This window comes from Populus euphratica, unplaced genomic scaffold (assembly GCF_000495115.2).
Source record: "Populus euphratica unplaced genomic scaffold, PopEup_1.0 scaffold50.1, whole genome shotgun sequence".
Classification (NCBI taxonomy): domain Eukaryota; kingdom Viridiplantae; phylum Streptophyta; class Magnoliopsida; order Malpighiales; family Salicaceae; genus Populus; species Populus euphratica.
This window is the reverse complement of record NW_011499870.1, coordinates 188,696-203,739: the sequence shown is the minus strand read 5'-3', so window position 1 is coordinate 203,739 and position 15,044 is coordinate 188,696. Positions and strand designations below refer to the sequence as shown.

General features: G+C 36.1%; 3 protein-coding genes across 3 annotated transcripts in view; 2 read left to right on the top strand and 1 right to left on the bottom strand.

Annotated features, from left to right (window-relative positions):
- The window catches only part of GEX2 (gamete expressed 2), a 6,426-nt gene extending 5,242 nt beyond the window's left edge, over positions 1 to 1,184 (top strand). Inside the window, exons 14-17 of the mRNA XM_011028339.1 lie at positions 22 to 178; positions 305 to 468; positions 581 to 675; positions 788 to 1,184. Of these exons, the coding sequence (XP_011026641.1) occupies positions 22 to 178; positions 305 to 468; positions 581 to 675; positions 788 to 929 (558 nt within the window). The 3' untranslated portion in view covers positions 930 to 1,184. The remainder of the gene's footprint in view (positions 1 to 21; positions 179 to 304; positions 469 to 580; positions 676 to 787) is intronic.
- A 2,018-nt stretch (positions 1,185 to 3,202) lies between these two features.
- LOC105127003 (uncharacterized) lies at positions 3,203 to 5,743 on the bottom strand. Its single transcript, XM_011028072.1, has one exon. It carries the CDS (start codon positions 5,288 to 5,290, stop codon positions 3,389 to 3,391), a length of 1,902 nt encoding a protein of 633 aa, XP_011026374.1. The 5' UTR covers positions 5,291 to 5,743; the 3' UTR covers positions 3,203 to 3,388.
- An 876-nt stretch (positions 5,744 to 6,619) lies between these two features.
- Positions 6,620 to 14,147, top strand: LOC105127002 (CMP-sialic acid transporter 3). The gene is given in 17 exon segments (XM_011028071.1): positions 6,620 to 6,810; positions 6,913 to 7,034; positions 7,652 to 7,868; positions 8,123 to 8,239; positions 8,745 to 8,801; positions 8,900 to 8,977; positions 9,974 to 10,018; positions 10,742 to 10,801; positions 10,952 to 11,074; positions 11,305 to 11,382; positions 11,769 to 11,838; positions 12,600 to 12,707; positions 12,872 to 13,005; positions 13,112 to 13,139; positions 13,142 to 13,190; positions 13,482 to 13,527; positions 13,602 to 14,147. Coding segments are annotated over 15 exon segments (1,212 nt in total). The 5' UTR covers positions 6,620 to 6,810; positions 6,913 to 7,034; positions 7,652 to 7,700; the 3' UTR covers positions 13,653 to 14,147.
- The last annotated feature ends 897 nt before the right edge of the window (positions 14,148 to 15,044 follow it).

Below are 15,044 nucleotides of genomic sequence, written 5' to 3'. Positions count from 1 at the left end.
TCTTTCCCTCTGTGGGTGCAGGGTAGAGAAAGTGATGCCATTTTAACAGTGAAATTAAATGATATGGGACATTATGGGTGTTCTTCAGACTGCGCCGACAAGATTGCAGTGCCTTTATTTGCTGAGGCTACTGTACAACTTATCCGAAGAAGGTCAATGAGTTCATTGTTAGCTCACAGTAAGTATCAACATTTTCTTTCAGCAACTAGATGCATTTTTTCCCCTTAATGGTACAACCAAAATATGTGTCCGCAGAAGGATCAATAGCCAATGAACTCACCATCTTTTTATTCCATTGATGCAGCACTTGGATCAGCTATCTTAGTTGAGTTTCTTATGGTGTTTTCTCTAGGAGGGATTCTTCTGTTCTTTACATGCAAATGCGCAATGCATCTTGCTAATGAAAGAAGAAGAATTAATGTCAAGAATTCTCAGCTATCTAGTGTGCAGAATTCCCAGAAAAAAAGTGTGAGTGCCTTCTTATATCTTAGCAACGAAACGAAACGGGAACGGGAACTTCTGAATACTTCATTTGGAAGCTCAAGTTTCAACCTGACATTCTTGAATCATTCATGTACAGCAGAATGTAGATTTTTCGGAGGATACGACAAACTTCACATGCTGTTGTTCAAGCCCCTTCTTGCTTAGTGGCCAAACTTCCAACTTTCGACAACGGTAACTATCTAACCAATAAAGCAGGGTGATTTTTTTAGTTCATTTATTCCTCTTTTCCATTTTTTTTTTTCAGCTTCAATATCATCTAACAAGCTGTTGTGCCAATTTGCAGCTCCAATCGACAGTTAGGAGGCGAAGAAACTGGCAAGAACATAAGTAGCCCTCCTGGATCTTCTAGCAGTCATCATCTACAGACTCCACCTGGTCTTACCCCACTTGTTATTGAGAAGGAGGATCTAAAGGAAACCTTTTGATCAGTTCTATGAAATTAAACCAAGTAAATGGGGACGAGACATTGTACTATTGCAGCACTTAAGAAGCACATTATATGGTTTTCGACAGTTAGTGACAAGAAAAGCAGCATAAAAAACAAGTTGAACAGTCTATAAAAAGCCTGATGTGCCTTGGTAGCTTGCTTGGTGGCATAAATTGCACCAACTTGGGATGATTTTTTGAGGCCTATCTAGTCCTGTGGCTTAAGCAAGGGACTGTTCCTTCTATTACATGAACATCTGGAATCACTATTGATTTAGAAGAGACACCTTTCATGTTTGATATCCTTTTTCTTTACTTTGTTTTTTAAAAAATAAGAGCACTAATGTGACTTGTAGTTTAATTTGTTGATAGCATGCTCATGTATGTACAGAAACATGAGTGGAATATTAGTTCGCTAGATTTAGAGAAAACTATTGAATACGTGCATTATTGGCAATAATGTAATGTATTTGGAAGTAAGGCTACAACAAGAAAACAAATTGATGGATTATATTATTTGGATCATACAAACAAAAAATTGACTAAATTTTTGTATAGAATGTCTTTTTTTTTTTCTCTTATATGATGATGATGTAGGACAGATTAATGAATAAATTCCAGGCTAACTGAAATCCTACTTCTACAAGGAAATATAACACCAGAGCAAACAGCATATTCTTCCCTGTTACTCTTTTCTTTATTTCACATGGATTCCTTCTATTGAAGATTCCCTACAAACTAAATTTTTTTTTCTTGTTCGTGGACTCGAATAAAACATAGAAAAGGGACGGTGATTCTTCTCATTAATAGACTTCCGCTACGTCATATGAACAGTGCATCCTCTTACCTTAGCAACCAAAGTCTTCGTAAAATGATTGTTTCGTTCTTAAAATGGTTCAACGAGCCGTAGGAAGGAAGATATCTAATAAAAGAAAAATCAGAGATTTATGGAAATAGATCTAGTAATGTAGTGATGGAGTTAAATTTTTGAATTATTTCACTTCCATATTTATTTATCTTTTTCAAACGATTTTAAGAGCATATTTATCTACCTTCTTGACCTGGTGTGTTCAAATAAATGGACTTATGTGATGTTAGTGCAAGAAATGGTTGGAGGAAGGAAAAATGTTGGCTACAAGTCAGAAAATGGCGAAGAAACATACTTCCCAGAATGGATTTATAATCTTTTTGAAGAAGGACAAGACCAACGGTTCCATATCGAGGAGGAAGAAGAAGATGCTAAAATTACGAAGAAACTAGCAATGGCGGGGCTGTGGTGCATTCAATGGAACCCAGTGGACCGTCCTTCCGTGAAAATTGCTGTCCATATGCTGGGAGGGGAAGGAGACAGCTTAAGTAAACCTCCTAATCCTTTTAGCTCCACAGCTTCTAAGAAAAAGCCTGCAAGCCTGCCAGGAAGACGTCTTAACCAAGAGTTGGCAGCCATCTCAAAAACAGAGTAAACAGATGTTTCGGTTAGCTGTGTAGTAACAGATTGGGTAGGAATAAAGGAGTAAAGGTTGCGGTTTGTTTAGTAGTTTCCTGGACAACGTATGTGGCTTTGCATGAACGTGGATTGCCTTTTTTTTTTTTATCACATCATTGCATCATGATTATGTAGATTACCAGCGGTTGATAAAATGATTATACTTTTATAATTATTGATGGTTGGGCTCTGGCAGATTCAAAGTTTCTATCTTCAGCTGTAACCATCCCTTGGGGGGGTGGATGTTGGGGGGGTGGGTTCGTCGGGGGTCATAAACCATGGGAGTTCAAATTCACTCAGCATAGAGTTACCTGTGTAACCAAAAATTAATATCAAGTAAATAGTCTGCATAAAATAGCTCGGAAGATGCACAGGCGACTAGCAGAATTTCTAGCTTTGCAAATAAGTGATAAAGAAGCTTGGTTTCATCATAGTTTTCTGAAAAATTTGTGAATTTACACAAACAAATTAGTGATAAGGAAAGATGGAATCAAGGACTCCTAGACCAATGAAGAACATCTAGCATGAAGCATACGATTTCATAACAATAGCAGGCATTGCTTGAGACCAAAGAAAGCAGTTTTTCACTGGGTCAGAATCAGCAACATGAGACAAAAATTCTTCCAAATTATTGTCATATATACAGTTAATACTGAGCTATCTCATGTAAGACCTATCTATATGAATTAACAGAAGGGACGAGAAATTGACATTCAACGTTAAACATAGAAATAAAGAGGGGGGGAAGAAGGGAGAAGGAACAGTTGTAAAATATTTCCCAGGCTGTATGACAAAGAAGTCGTATCAGATTAGAAAATTGACTTCAAATCAAGACAGAGATTAACATCCATGACAATACAAATCACCCTCCCACATTCTACTTATATACCGAAGAATTATCTAAATTCATTTACTAATAACTTGAGAACATTATCAGCTAGCTTACAATGACAGGAAAATGAAAGTCTTGCTTTATTGCATCTTTACTTTCTTCAACCTGTACATCAACGACTCTATAGATTTCTGTATCCTGGGGCCATCTGTCTGCCCAATTACTTGAGATGCCTGGTGCAAACTCTGAACCCCACGACCCAAACTGGCGATAGAAGGGGCTGCAGGAAGAGATTCAACTGCACATTCAATCCCATCTCCATGCATGAGCAATGCCGAGCAAGTCACGATACTACAACCAAATGTTGCCCAAGGTAGGACACCAACAGGTTGTACCTGTCGTTTTCTCATTATTTCATAGAAAGCTGTTTTCATAGCTGAAAAACTGGTTTTCTCAGCAGAGGCTATAACACTGTGGACCACTGTCCGGATTTTCTCGGCAGAAGTGGCTGCCTTCAAGGCAGATGTTGCATTGGCTCCAGAATTGGCCAGTCCAGGGGCTAGCAGTTTTGTTGGACCAAGAGTCTTGCCCATAGATATTGCCGTTATCTTTTGGGTTTGGGTCAGCAGAAGTTTAAGGGAAGTAGGTAATTTAAATGTAACGACCTTCACGAATGTAGATGCTGGAACAACTTTAGAAAGCGATGAAGCTCCAAATACTGCTGTTGCCCCAGCTCCAACTGCCACCAAATATTTGTTAGAAAGTAGCCTTCTCTTTTCAGCATGATTTGGAACTTCTCCATCACTTTCACACACAGTGACAAGATGCCCAACCAAATCCTTCACCTCTGGAGGCACAGGAGTGTTCCAATGTTTCCTGATACCTCCTAAGCCACTAGCATCTACTACAGCTACTATAGTCTTGAACTTCCTAGTCTGGCTTTGAAGGGCCTGTGCAATGAGTGCATGTGACTTGTCCTGAACCTGAAGCTCTGAAAACTCAATCTTAGTCTTGTTGGGCTTCCCCAGTTCTTTAATGGGAAATCGACCGGCATTATTAAGAGCAATTCTCAGCCCCTCAACAGCAACTCGGAAGGTGTACACTTCGGATATAATTCGGGTATCCACAGCTTCCCCCCTGTTTACATCATATAGCATTTTCTGTGCAAAGGCTAAAGCCCTACCGATTGACGGGAGATCAATGAATATATTATGTAGATCTTGAAGTAATGGATACACAGATTGGGCAAATGGTGGCACCTGGAAACTGTTTCCTGGCTGAATTTCTTTTAATCCTGACTCTGAAACAGAACTTGAAGGACGCAACTTACGCATTGACAAATCCATATAAGAAGATGACAACTTCACCATCCGTGACTGAACATTATCATCAAGACTAAACCTCCTCGAACTTTGCAAAGAAATGGAACCTGCTTTCTGTGGCGCAAAACTACTAACAAAAGCATGAACTTCGCTCCCTGTGTCAACTTCACTCGAAGAATTGTCCCCAATAACTGTATTGATAGATGAAGTTTCAAGCACCAAAAAAGATGAACCAACCTCCTCGGCCACCCTCTTGGCAGCCAAGATATGCCCGTGAAAACCCGTCCCAAATATTTCTCTCAAAACCAAGCTTCCAGCCAAATCTTCATACTTTTCCTTGTTAATCTTATTTAAAAAGCATCTTTTAATCACTCCAAATGACGAAGTGGGAACTAGATCATCAGCAATATTTCCCAATTCACTCTCTTCAGATTGAATTTGAACCAATGGCGAATGACCCACCTGAGCCACAACAGCATCAGGTCGAATCTTTCTTATAAGGCACTCAACATCGACAGCTGACCTCTCAGATAAATTCTGAGCACAAAGTATATAAATCACAGATTGACATTTTGGATCTCGAACTGCAAAAACGAAACTTTTCGTGTTTTCTGGTATAGAAAGCTTCCTGACTATTCTGTCAGATGCCTTCAAATCATCAGCTTTCAATATTGACAATGGCCAAACATTTTGTAGGCTATAGATAAATTCAAGTGCCATTACATTAGCAAGAAACCTCTTTTGTTCTCTACGAAGATTCTCAATCTAAGCACCACAATCATCTAAAACAGACAGTAGCTTCAACAAAATTTTCCAAAATAAGAACCCATTTCAATTTAGGCCTCTAACATCAAGAAAGTCAAATCCCTTTTCTATTATTCCTATCTTCTCCCACGTTTTCCCAGAAACCAAAACAAGGGAAAAGAGGAAGAACATGGTTTCTTTAAGTTCACATCACTAAAGCCCAGATAAACATATAGCAAGAATCTCAGCGATGTACCTTTTGTTTGGAGTGGAAATCCTATTAGAGAATGATGGGAATTGATTAATTTTCCCGAGAAAGTGAGAGAAACTCTTCAAGGACAAACAATCAAAAGAGAGAAGTCTAGCTAGAGAGTTGTAAAGTGGGATTCTAGCACAGAGTTTAGAGTTCAAGAGGAACTCACTGGTTATATGATTTTGACTAAAACGATGCCGTGCTCTTTCTTTGGTGTTGAACTCGTAGAGATATTATAGTATGTTTGGAATTTAAAAATTATTTTTTCTTGTTTTAAATAAATGTAATTTTAAATAAAATATTATTTGAAAAGTAATTTCATAACAATTATTAACTTTGTTACCGTGTAAAATTAATAATATGTTTTTAAAAAAAATATTATAAAATATGATTGATATATTTATTCTTATATATTTTAATCATCCTTTCGTCTATCATTTAAAAAAAACAATTATATTTAACTACAATTTATACTCATAAATATCATTTTTAGGTATTTTTGTGTTATTTGTTTATACTCAAATTTAAGGAGACTGGAGAAAAAAAATATCTGAATATAAGATTGCTTATATTTTGTCTTATTGAAATAAATAAAAAGGTGTCTATATATTTAAAAAGGAATTTTTATTTTATTTTTTTATAAAATTATTTTCATTATTTAAAAAAATAATATCATAAAATTATTTTAATTATTTAAAAAAAAATAGTTTAAAATTAACTTGAAATAATCTTACCCACACATCCTCTGACCTGAGCTTTAAACGGTATCATTGAACCGTACCGGATTCAGGTGAAGCACAGCACCAAAAAGCCACGTTCATTGTTGTTTGACTTCACTTCTTCACACGCAACGCTTACATGTGATTGGCCTGTCACCCCCATTAATGTCGTTTTCCATTAGCCAGCACCCAGTCACCAACAACTACAGCCCGCGGAAACAAAATGAAAATATATAAATAAATAATTTAAAATAAATAAATTTAACTTCTTTGTTCAAACACTTTCGAATGGAAAAAACAATGAAGAAGGATAATAATAATAATAATAATAATAATAATGAAGTGAATGCATATTCTTCGCATCTCTTCGAAAATTCTCAAACTTCTTGTAAGTTTCTTTCTCAGGGTTTTTTTGTGTGACGAGAGAATTGAATTGGATTCCGGCTAAGCTGTGGATCTGATCGGAGATTTCACCGTCGGCGGTGGCTGATTTTGGCTAACCAACTGTTAAGACTGTGATTTAGGTGAGATTAACGTGATAATTTTCGTTGCTTTTATTATTAAAGTGTTATACTTTATAGCTCTTATAAATGAAATGCTTTAACTTTTTAAGCTTCTTTACACAGAGAGAATTCGATATCCCAATTTTGTCTGTGGAATTGGATTTGAATTCAATTCAATTCCGGTGGAGCTGTGGATCTGATTTTAGCAAATGAATTGTTGATAGTGTGATTTTGGTGAGATAAAGGTAATTATTTGGACTGATTTTGTTTTTGTTTAGTTAATAAAATTTTATTTTTTGGATTTATTTTTTTTATTAATGTAAATATTTGGTAAATTTTCGCACATCTTAATTAATTCTATAAATTTTAAAATTAATAATTATATAAATTTTCAGTAATTTTAACAAGTCATTTATAAAAAATAAATTTAAAATCTAATCAATTAAACTACACCTTTAATATTACTGCATCCGGTGATCCTCAATGTAGTGTTTGGATCTCATTTGGATTCTGTTTATTTTAGTAAAGTTAGTTGCTTTTTTATAATTTCTTGGATCAGAAAGAATTTAAGCTATCAATGCATGTATTGTTAAAACAATTTCACTAAAATGAGGTGTCAAGAATTAAGATTTGAACATAATTTGTACAAGAATTAGAATTAGATAATGATTGAGAATACTGTTTAAGTTAATAAATTTGATTAATCTCCTAACGAAACAGAGAGGATTTTAATTTCTTTAGCTTATATCCTTCACTTAGATAAGTTTAGGTGACAAGAGTTAAACCTTTAATTACCAATGGATGTAATACTTAATAAGCATTACTTTTCAGCATTAACTATTTTTCCCTCTTTTCTGTGTAGATTTGATTTTGTGAAGAGCGTGGAAGTGTGAGGAGGGAGGAGGGAGCCAATGAAGAACGGGGCATTAGAATGCAGTGTGTGCCATTCGAAATTGGTTTCTCCAAATTCTAGAACATATTCGAAGGCTTATGATCGACATAAGATCAGGGTTTCATCAAAGCAGCGTGCCCTTAATGTACTTTTGGTCGCTGGTGACTGTGTCCTAGTCGGTTTGCAGGTGATTAGTTGCATTCATGATTCTTTTCTTTTACTATGAGTTCATTTGCTTATTGGAAATTGGGATGGGTAAGCTATCTTATAGATCTGTTTGTTAATTTCTATGTTGAACTTTTGAATCATGCCCTGCTAATTGACCAAGTGAATATCAGTGCCTCAGTTGTTGCTGTAGTTCATTCAAATATCAGTCTGTGGCGGTTTATCTTCGTGTTTCTTGGATTCCTTAAAATGTTTGGTTTTCTTCCTTTTTTACAGCCAATTTTGGTTTATATGTCCAAGGTGGATGGGAAGTTCGGATTTAGCCCGCTTAGTGTTAACTTCTTAACTGAGGCTGCAAAGGTTCTGTTTGCAATTGTTATGCTTTTGTTCCAGGTACGTTTTATGATTTCTTCTAGTCATTTAAATATATGCCTCCATTTTTTTTTCTTTATAATTCTACCATGGGCCAATATAAAACAAATGGACATTACTTGGTGTAGTAGTAATGGTTTTATGCTTGCAACATCAAGCGTTCAGGTTGAGTGCTGAGATATCACTATATATACCTGAAATAGCCAAAGAGGGGATTTTCTCCAATTGTCTCTTGTAGGACATTATGTTGGAGCTTCAACTGGGTATTGACATGTAAATCAATTTCCAGAAGTGGCACTGAGGGAAATAAGGAGAGATCTTGACTGAGATGATCTATACACTATAGTTATTTTTTCTCGTTTTTGTTTTTATCCTTGTGTGTTTGCCCTTTTCTCATAGCTTTTCATTCAATGCTAATGTTTTCATGAAAGCTAGAGAAGACACTCATGAACAATCGATTCTTGTTATGCATCCTGTGAATTTTCATTTTCTTGCTTGTGTTGTAAGGTTTTAGTTAATTCTGCAGGCGAGGCATCAGAAAGTGGGAGAGAAGCCCCTTCTATCAATTTCCACGTTTGTACAGGTATTTTTTCTCCAGAGGGATTGCTCATTAGAAAAAAGATTATGAATTGTTATGTTTGACAGCCTTTGAATCTGGCAATGCATTATCTTTTTTTGCAGGCAGCTCGTAACAATGTTCTTCTTGCTGTTCCAGCGCTTCTTTATGCTATCAATAACTATCTAAAGTTCATCATGCAGGTATGGTTCTTTTGGAAGCTTTTCCAATCTATACTGTCCACATTTAGTATATTATATTTCATTTTGCTACCACACGTGTCAGTGGCAACTAATGAGTTTTGCTACCACACGTGTCAGTGGCAACTACTGAGATGCATTTGCTTATAGAGTTAAATGGGCAACGCAGCCAGCCTTCACCAACCACAGGAAATATACAGGAGAGCTAAATAAGTTGCTGATTGGAATGGGGAGGGCCTTAAGAAAACCTGTTGTGTGTTTGGGCTGTGGTTGGGTCTAGCAGACCCCATCTTTGGTATATTTGCTCAATGCAGGTTGTGTTATAGGCATCAAAAACATGTGGATTCTAGGAAATTATACAGGGTTTAGATTTTTCGGGGACACCATCCTAACCCAATTGTAAGATGGATTCTATGGCACTAATTATCTAATATGATGGATTCCGTGGAAATTTTATTACCGAAAGGACCAGAGAACTTTGTGCAGCACTGTTTTGCTCTTCTTTCTGAAAGGCTAAATGTCCTAGTTGCTTACTCTAGGGAATGAAAGTAAATAAACTATCAAAATGATAAAGAAAATCCACAACTTTCAATCTGGTTAAGTTGATAGAAGAATTTGTCCATCAGAATAACTATTGCAAAGGCTAAACTTTTGCCTTCAATTACAAAAATTCATCCACTCGCTTCCTATAAATTGCTTGTGATGATTTTATAACAAACTTGCCACAAATGTACCCATTTGAGGTAAGTCTAGCTACTCCTTATCTGCCTAGGAGTGCATCCAGCTTCTATGTGATGGCTTTGAGGGGCATCAGAGGAACTATGAATCTGGGGAACTGTGAACTGTGGGGCTCACACACACAAGATTAGCTCAGAAACTTTGCTAAAATTAGATTGGCATGATATTTAATTTTTATTTAAGATTTTTCAGACTTAGAATGAAGCAGTATTTTGGATTCTTATACACCCCTTAGCTTGTAATTTATTCTTTATTTTGCAGTTATATTTCAATCCTGCAACTGTGAAGATGCTGAGTAATTTGAAGGTATTATATGATGCATATTGCTGATCATTTGAGCAAAGTTATATTCCATGTTAGCTTCATGCTTTTTTCCCTGGTAGGCACTGATGCTCCCCTCCCAGCTCTGGTAGACTTGTAATAATTTTTTCAGTTTCCACAATCCAATAAGCTTCGTGAATTTAAATATTCATCGAGGGCCAAAAACTACAGTTAAAATGCTTCGAAGCCATTCAACATTTAAATGACAAATCAACTTTTTTGAGTGCTATATGCAAAATCTTAAACTTCTAATATATATAATGTTTTCTTATAGCGGCTTTTATATGATTGTGAGCAGCTTCCTGTATTGGATTCTCAGTATTGGACCCACACTTTCAACTGGAACAGCATGCACCATAAAAACATATTTGAAGATTGAAGTAGAAGACATTGATAAATTAGCAAAACTGAAACGAAGGATTTTCATATCACAGAAATGATTTTACTTGGATGCCAAATTAATGAAATTGTTGAACTTAATCATATGTGATTCTTTTGACCTAGGGCTTAGATGAAGTGTACTAAGAACTTCATTTGTGGATAAACTATGCCTAAATATGCTGAACTGGGATACTTTCTCACTTTTTACCAGAGAATTCTATATATAGAAATGTTTATTTTATTTTTCTATTGGAATACAAGTCTTTCATGTTATAGATCATGAACTTCTACTCCTGTTAAAGTTTGTTTATTGCTGTGAACTTGCAGGTTTTGGTAATTGCTGTTTTACTGAAGATCGTAATGAGACGCTGGTTTTCTGTAATTCAGGTTATTCCATGTTCTAAGTTAAAGATGACTGTGTTTAGCCTGTTTTGGTAGGAGAGTTTTTTTTATTTCATCTAGGTCCACTTGTGACCGCTTTTCAGTGACATTCTGTTACATGGTGAATAGAGGACTGACTTGTGGGTCTCTTAACAGTGGGAAGCTCTTGCTTTGTTGCTCATTGGAATAAGTGTAAATCAGTTGCGCTCTTTACCTGAAGGTACCACCGCTATGGGCCTTCCAGTTGCAATGGGTGCATGCATCTACACACTGATCTTTGTAAGCGAATTCAAGTATTCTTTGCTAAGGATAGTAATTACTGTTTGTTCAATGAGATGAAGAGCTGGCTATGCAAGCAGTTTCTGTTAAAAGTAGTCATCTCATCTCTATGTAAAAATCTTGTTACATTTATCTTTTTCTGTTGGGAGGCTGAGTTTTTCAAATAAAAATCTTGTTACATTTATCTTTTTCTGCATGCAGGAGGCTGAGGTTTTTCAATTTTTTTACAGGTGACTGTTCCATCTATGGCCTCTGTCTTTAATGAATATGCTCTGAAGAGTCAATACGACACAAGCATATACCTACAGGTAATATGTCATGGTTAAGGAATTTGGTTTTTATGTTGACCATCATAAAGTATCGCAGTTTTAGGAGTGTCATGTTATTTATGGTTTCAGTTGAGATGACCATCGAATGGTTTATTCTGACAGATTTTATGTAGATTCCTATATGAAGTATAATATGTTTCTATCTTTAATCTAGGGAGGACTCCCCTAGAAGGTGTCAAGCACATACTCTTGACTTCAAGTGACTTCCAGTAGGCAGTGCAGGACTTTGTTTTCCAATGGTTTAGTCTATCTGCTTCTGCCCTGAGCTGAAGCTGCGTTATGAATTTCAAGATTGATATTTGAATTCTTAAGGAGTTAAATTTCAGCAAGTTATCCTGACCTTGACTCAATGTTTTTGTTTCCAGAATTTATTTTTATGTGGGTATGGTGCTATATTCAACTTTTTAGCAATAGTGGGAACTGCCATGGTCAAAGGTATGGAAGGGATCTATTACTTAATTTTAATTTTACAAGGAAGTTATGATTACATTGCGAGCAATGCTTGAGTTCTGATATGAGGTGTTTGAAGGTTATGCCATTAATGAGTTTGTTTTTCATTGATTTATTTTGTACTAGGCTTCTACTCCTTGATCTAATTTTACTTGTGACATTGAAGAATAAGTCTTAAGATGGGTTTTTCATTTGTGAGTATTTGGAACATAATAGCTGCAGGGAAGATGTAATTTGTTTGCTGTGGAAGAGTTAGTTCTCACTTCACATGAGTTATCCATTGAAAAACCTTAAATAAAATTTCACAGTGGTACAACCCTTTTTTTTTTTTGCTTCAAAACATCCAAATATGTCCTCTTCTGCCACATCGGTGGTGCATTTGCAGCTCAAACCATTACCTTGACTTAAATCCTTGATGATTAAGAGAAGATATAACTTGTGCATGAGGACCTGAAGATTAGGCTGCTTCAGTTTTTACTTAGGTATTCATGCTGATAAGGTGTTGGAATGATTTGATGAAATGCTAATATGATGGCGTCCTGTAACTTGTTTAGAAGTTTCAACATTTCTCCATGATCCTTTAATTGAATTGTTACTTGAAAGAGTAATGCATAACATTTTCTAGCAGTGATATCTTCTTGAAACGTTCAACTGCCCATTGCCTATGATTTTGTTAGTTTTGTTCCATGGGATTCTTATGCAAACTTATAGCTATGTCCCTGACATTTACCTATTCAATGTTTCAGGACCCGGTAGCTTTAACATCCTGGAAGGACATTCAAAAGCTACCATGCTTCTAATATTTAACAATGCTGCCCAAGGAATTTTGTCCTCATTTTTCTTCAAATATGCAGGTTCTTCTCACCTCTAATGTCCATTTGCATAAAACAGTTTCTATGTTTACATTTCCTAAGTTTATATTTGGAGTTTTATTTTATGCATATGCACTTCTGTGAGTTATGGCATAAAAATATTATTTGAAACACATGGATTAGTGACATCATTTTGATCATTTCAGATACAATTCTGAAGAAGTACTCTTCAACGGTCGCAACTATCTTCACAGGCATTGCATCTGCTGCATTGTTTGGTCATACTTTGACCATAAACTTTATCTTAGGAATCTCTATTGTGTTCATCTCTATGCACCAGGTGATTTATAAAGAGTTAGCTAAGGAAATTTTATGGATTATACTAAAGTTTTTTTTTTTTTCTTGAACTGAACATATTATTTTCTTTGGCTTCATTTGTCATCCAGTTTTTCTGACCACTTGCAAAAGTCAAAGATGACAGAAGAATGGAATGACGGAACTAAGGGATGTTCCTGAGAGACTCAAGTAGGCGCTCTCTCTCATACACACACAGAGACACACATTTCAAGTGTCCATATTATAAGAAATGACACTGGAATAAGTTCAGTTGTTTTTCCAGCAATTTGAAAAAAAATGCCAAGCAGTTCTAACTTGGATACTCATACATCTCTAAGGAACCTGATTTAGCTGTTTAATACATTGGATTTGTTTTTATTCTCGGATAAGGCTGGAAAAGAGTTGAGAGAAAAATACTTCTGATTTAATTTATCTTCTCCATGGCAGTAACGAAGTATATTATATGTTATTAATGTTCAGGTCAAAAGATTCATTCCTAGATTTGGCAGCAGCAGCAAATGAAGAGGTGTGTAAATTCAGACTCCATATTTCAGACAGCACTGAGTGTTCTCAAACTAACTACATGTTTGCTCTGTCCAGACTATTCATCGTGTAGGACATGATGAAAGACAGCCTCTACTCCCCAGCTAAAGTTTCACAGAATATTTTTTACATTAGAGAGGTGCAACTACTGTGAAGATATTGACATTTCTTAAAATCTTATCCGCTAGATATTAAAGGTGCGCTGCAGTGATCTTTGCTTTTCAGGAATTCTTTTAGCAGGACTTGTTGGACCGAACAGAAGATAAGTCTATTGTAAGAATCGGAAAATAAATTCAAAATGGAAGAGTTGTTTTACACATTTGAGAATCATTTCCTGCTTCTTTCGCCCCCCTCCAGTAGGTGTGGTGCCTTTCAAACGTGCAGATGCCCGAGTCATCTAGGTTTTACCTTCCTGAGGCTTGACAAAGATTAGCAACATGGGTTGTCGGGTACCTGGTTTCCGATGTCTTGTCTGCCTCTTGAACACTAATAGGTGGTTTTTTTTGTTGTTTACCTTAGCACAGTAGAGATATTGTTTTCCTAACTAAAGAATAAAAAGGGAGACAGTTTAATGGAATAACTTCACACACTTTTTCATTTACATTATACATGTATAAATACAGAATGGAGGATTCTGTAGGAGCTTATTAAGCCTGAACTTTTGCTATTCTGTAACTAACTGCAAGCTGTACATAATTCAATTTAAGCATAAGGATTTGATTATGGTGAGTGAGGATTTTATGGAGAAACTGATGCTGTTGAATGAGTGATTTGTGGGAGAGTGATTGCTTTCCTTATATGCCCCCGCAAGATGGAGGTACCATCAGTAACTCCAATCTTGGATCTTAAGACTTGAAAGCGGTTACGTGGAAGAGGCTTTGTAAGCAAGTCTGCAAGCTGATCTAAAGTGTGAACATGACTAACAGTAATGCGACCTTTCTGAACAAGATCACGAACAAAAAGAAGATCAATGTCGATGTGTTTCATTCGAGTGTGTTGCACTGGATTTAGGCTTAAATGAGTTGCACCAATGTTATCGCAGAAAACCTGAGGAGGATTTTTAAGATGTAAACCAAGTTCGGTGATTAAGGATTGAAGCCAGACTGTTTCAGAAGTTGCAGCTGCTAAAGCACGAAATTCAGCTTTTGTAGAAGAACACGATACAGCTCTTTGTTTGCGTGCAGACCAAGAAATGGGATTAAAGCCTAGAAAAGTGATAAAAGCAATGGTGGAGATCCTTGTGTCAGTGTTAGTAGCCCAGTCCGCATCAACAAAAGTTTGGAGACTTAAAAGGCTACTCCGTTGAATAAGAATCCCATGAAACATTGTATGCTTGAGATACCTGAGAATTCGTTTTGCTGCAGTCCAGTGACACTCTGTTGGTTTGTGCATAAACTGGGAAAGGCGATTTACTGCAAATGCAATGTCGGGTAGTGACGCTAGTGATTATGTCGTAGGTGTTGTTTTGGGACAAAGAAAAGATAAGAAACCTTATGTGAT

What these genes read in the sequence shown, in the direction of transcription:
- LOC105127003 (XM_011028072.1), bottom strand. Translation starts at nt 5,290, where the DNA reads ATGGCACTTGAATTTATCTATAGCCTACAAAATGTTTGGCCATTGTCA.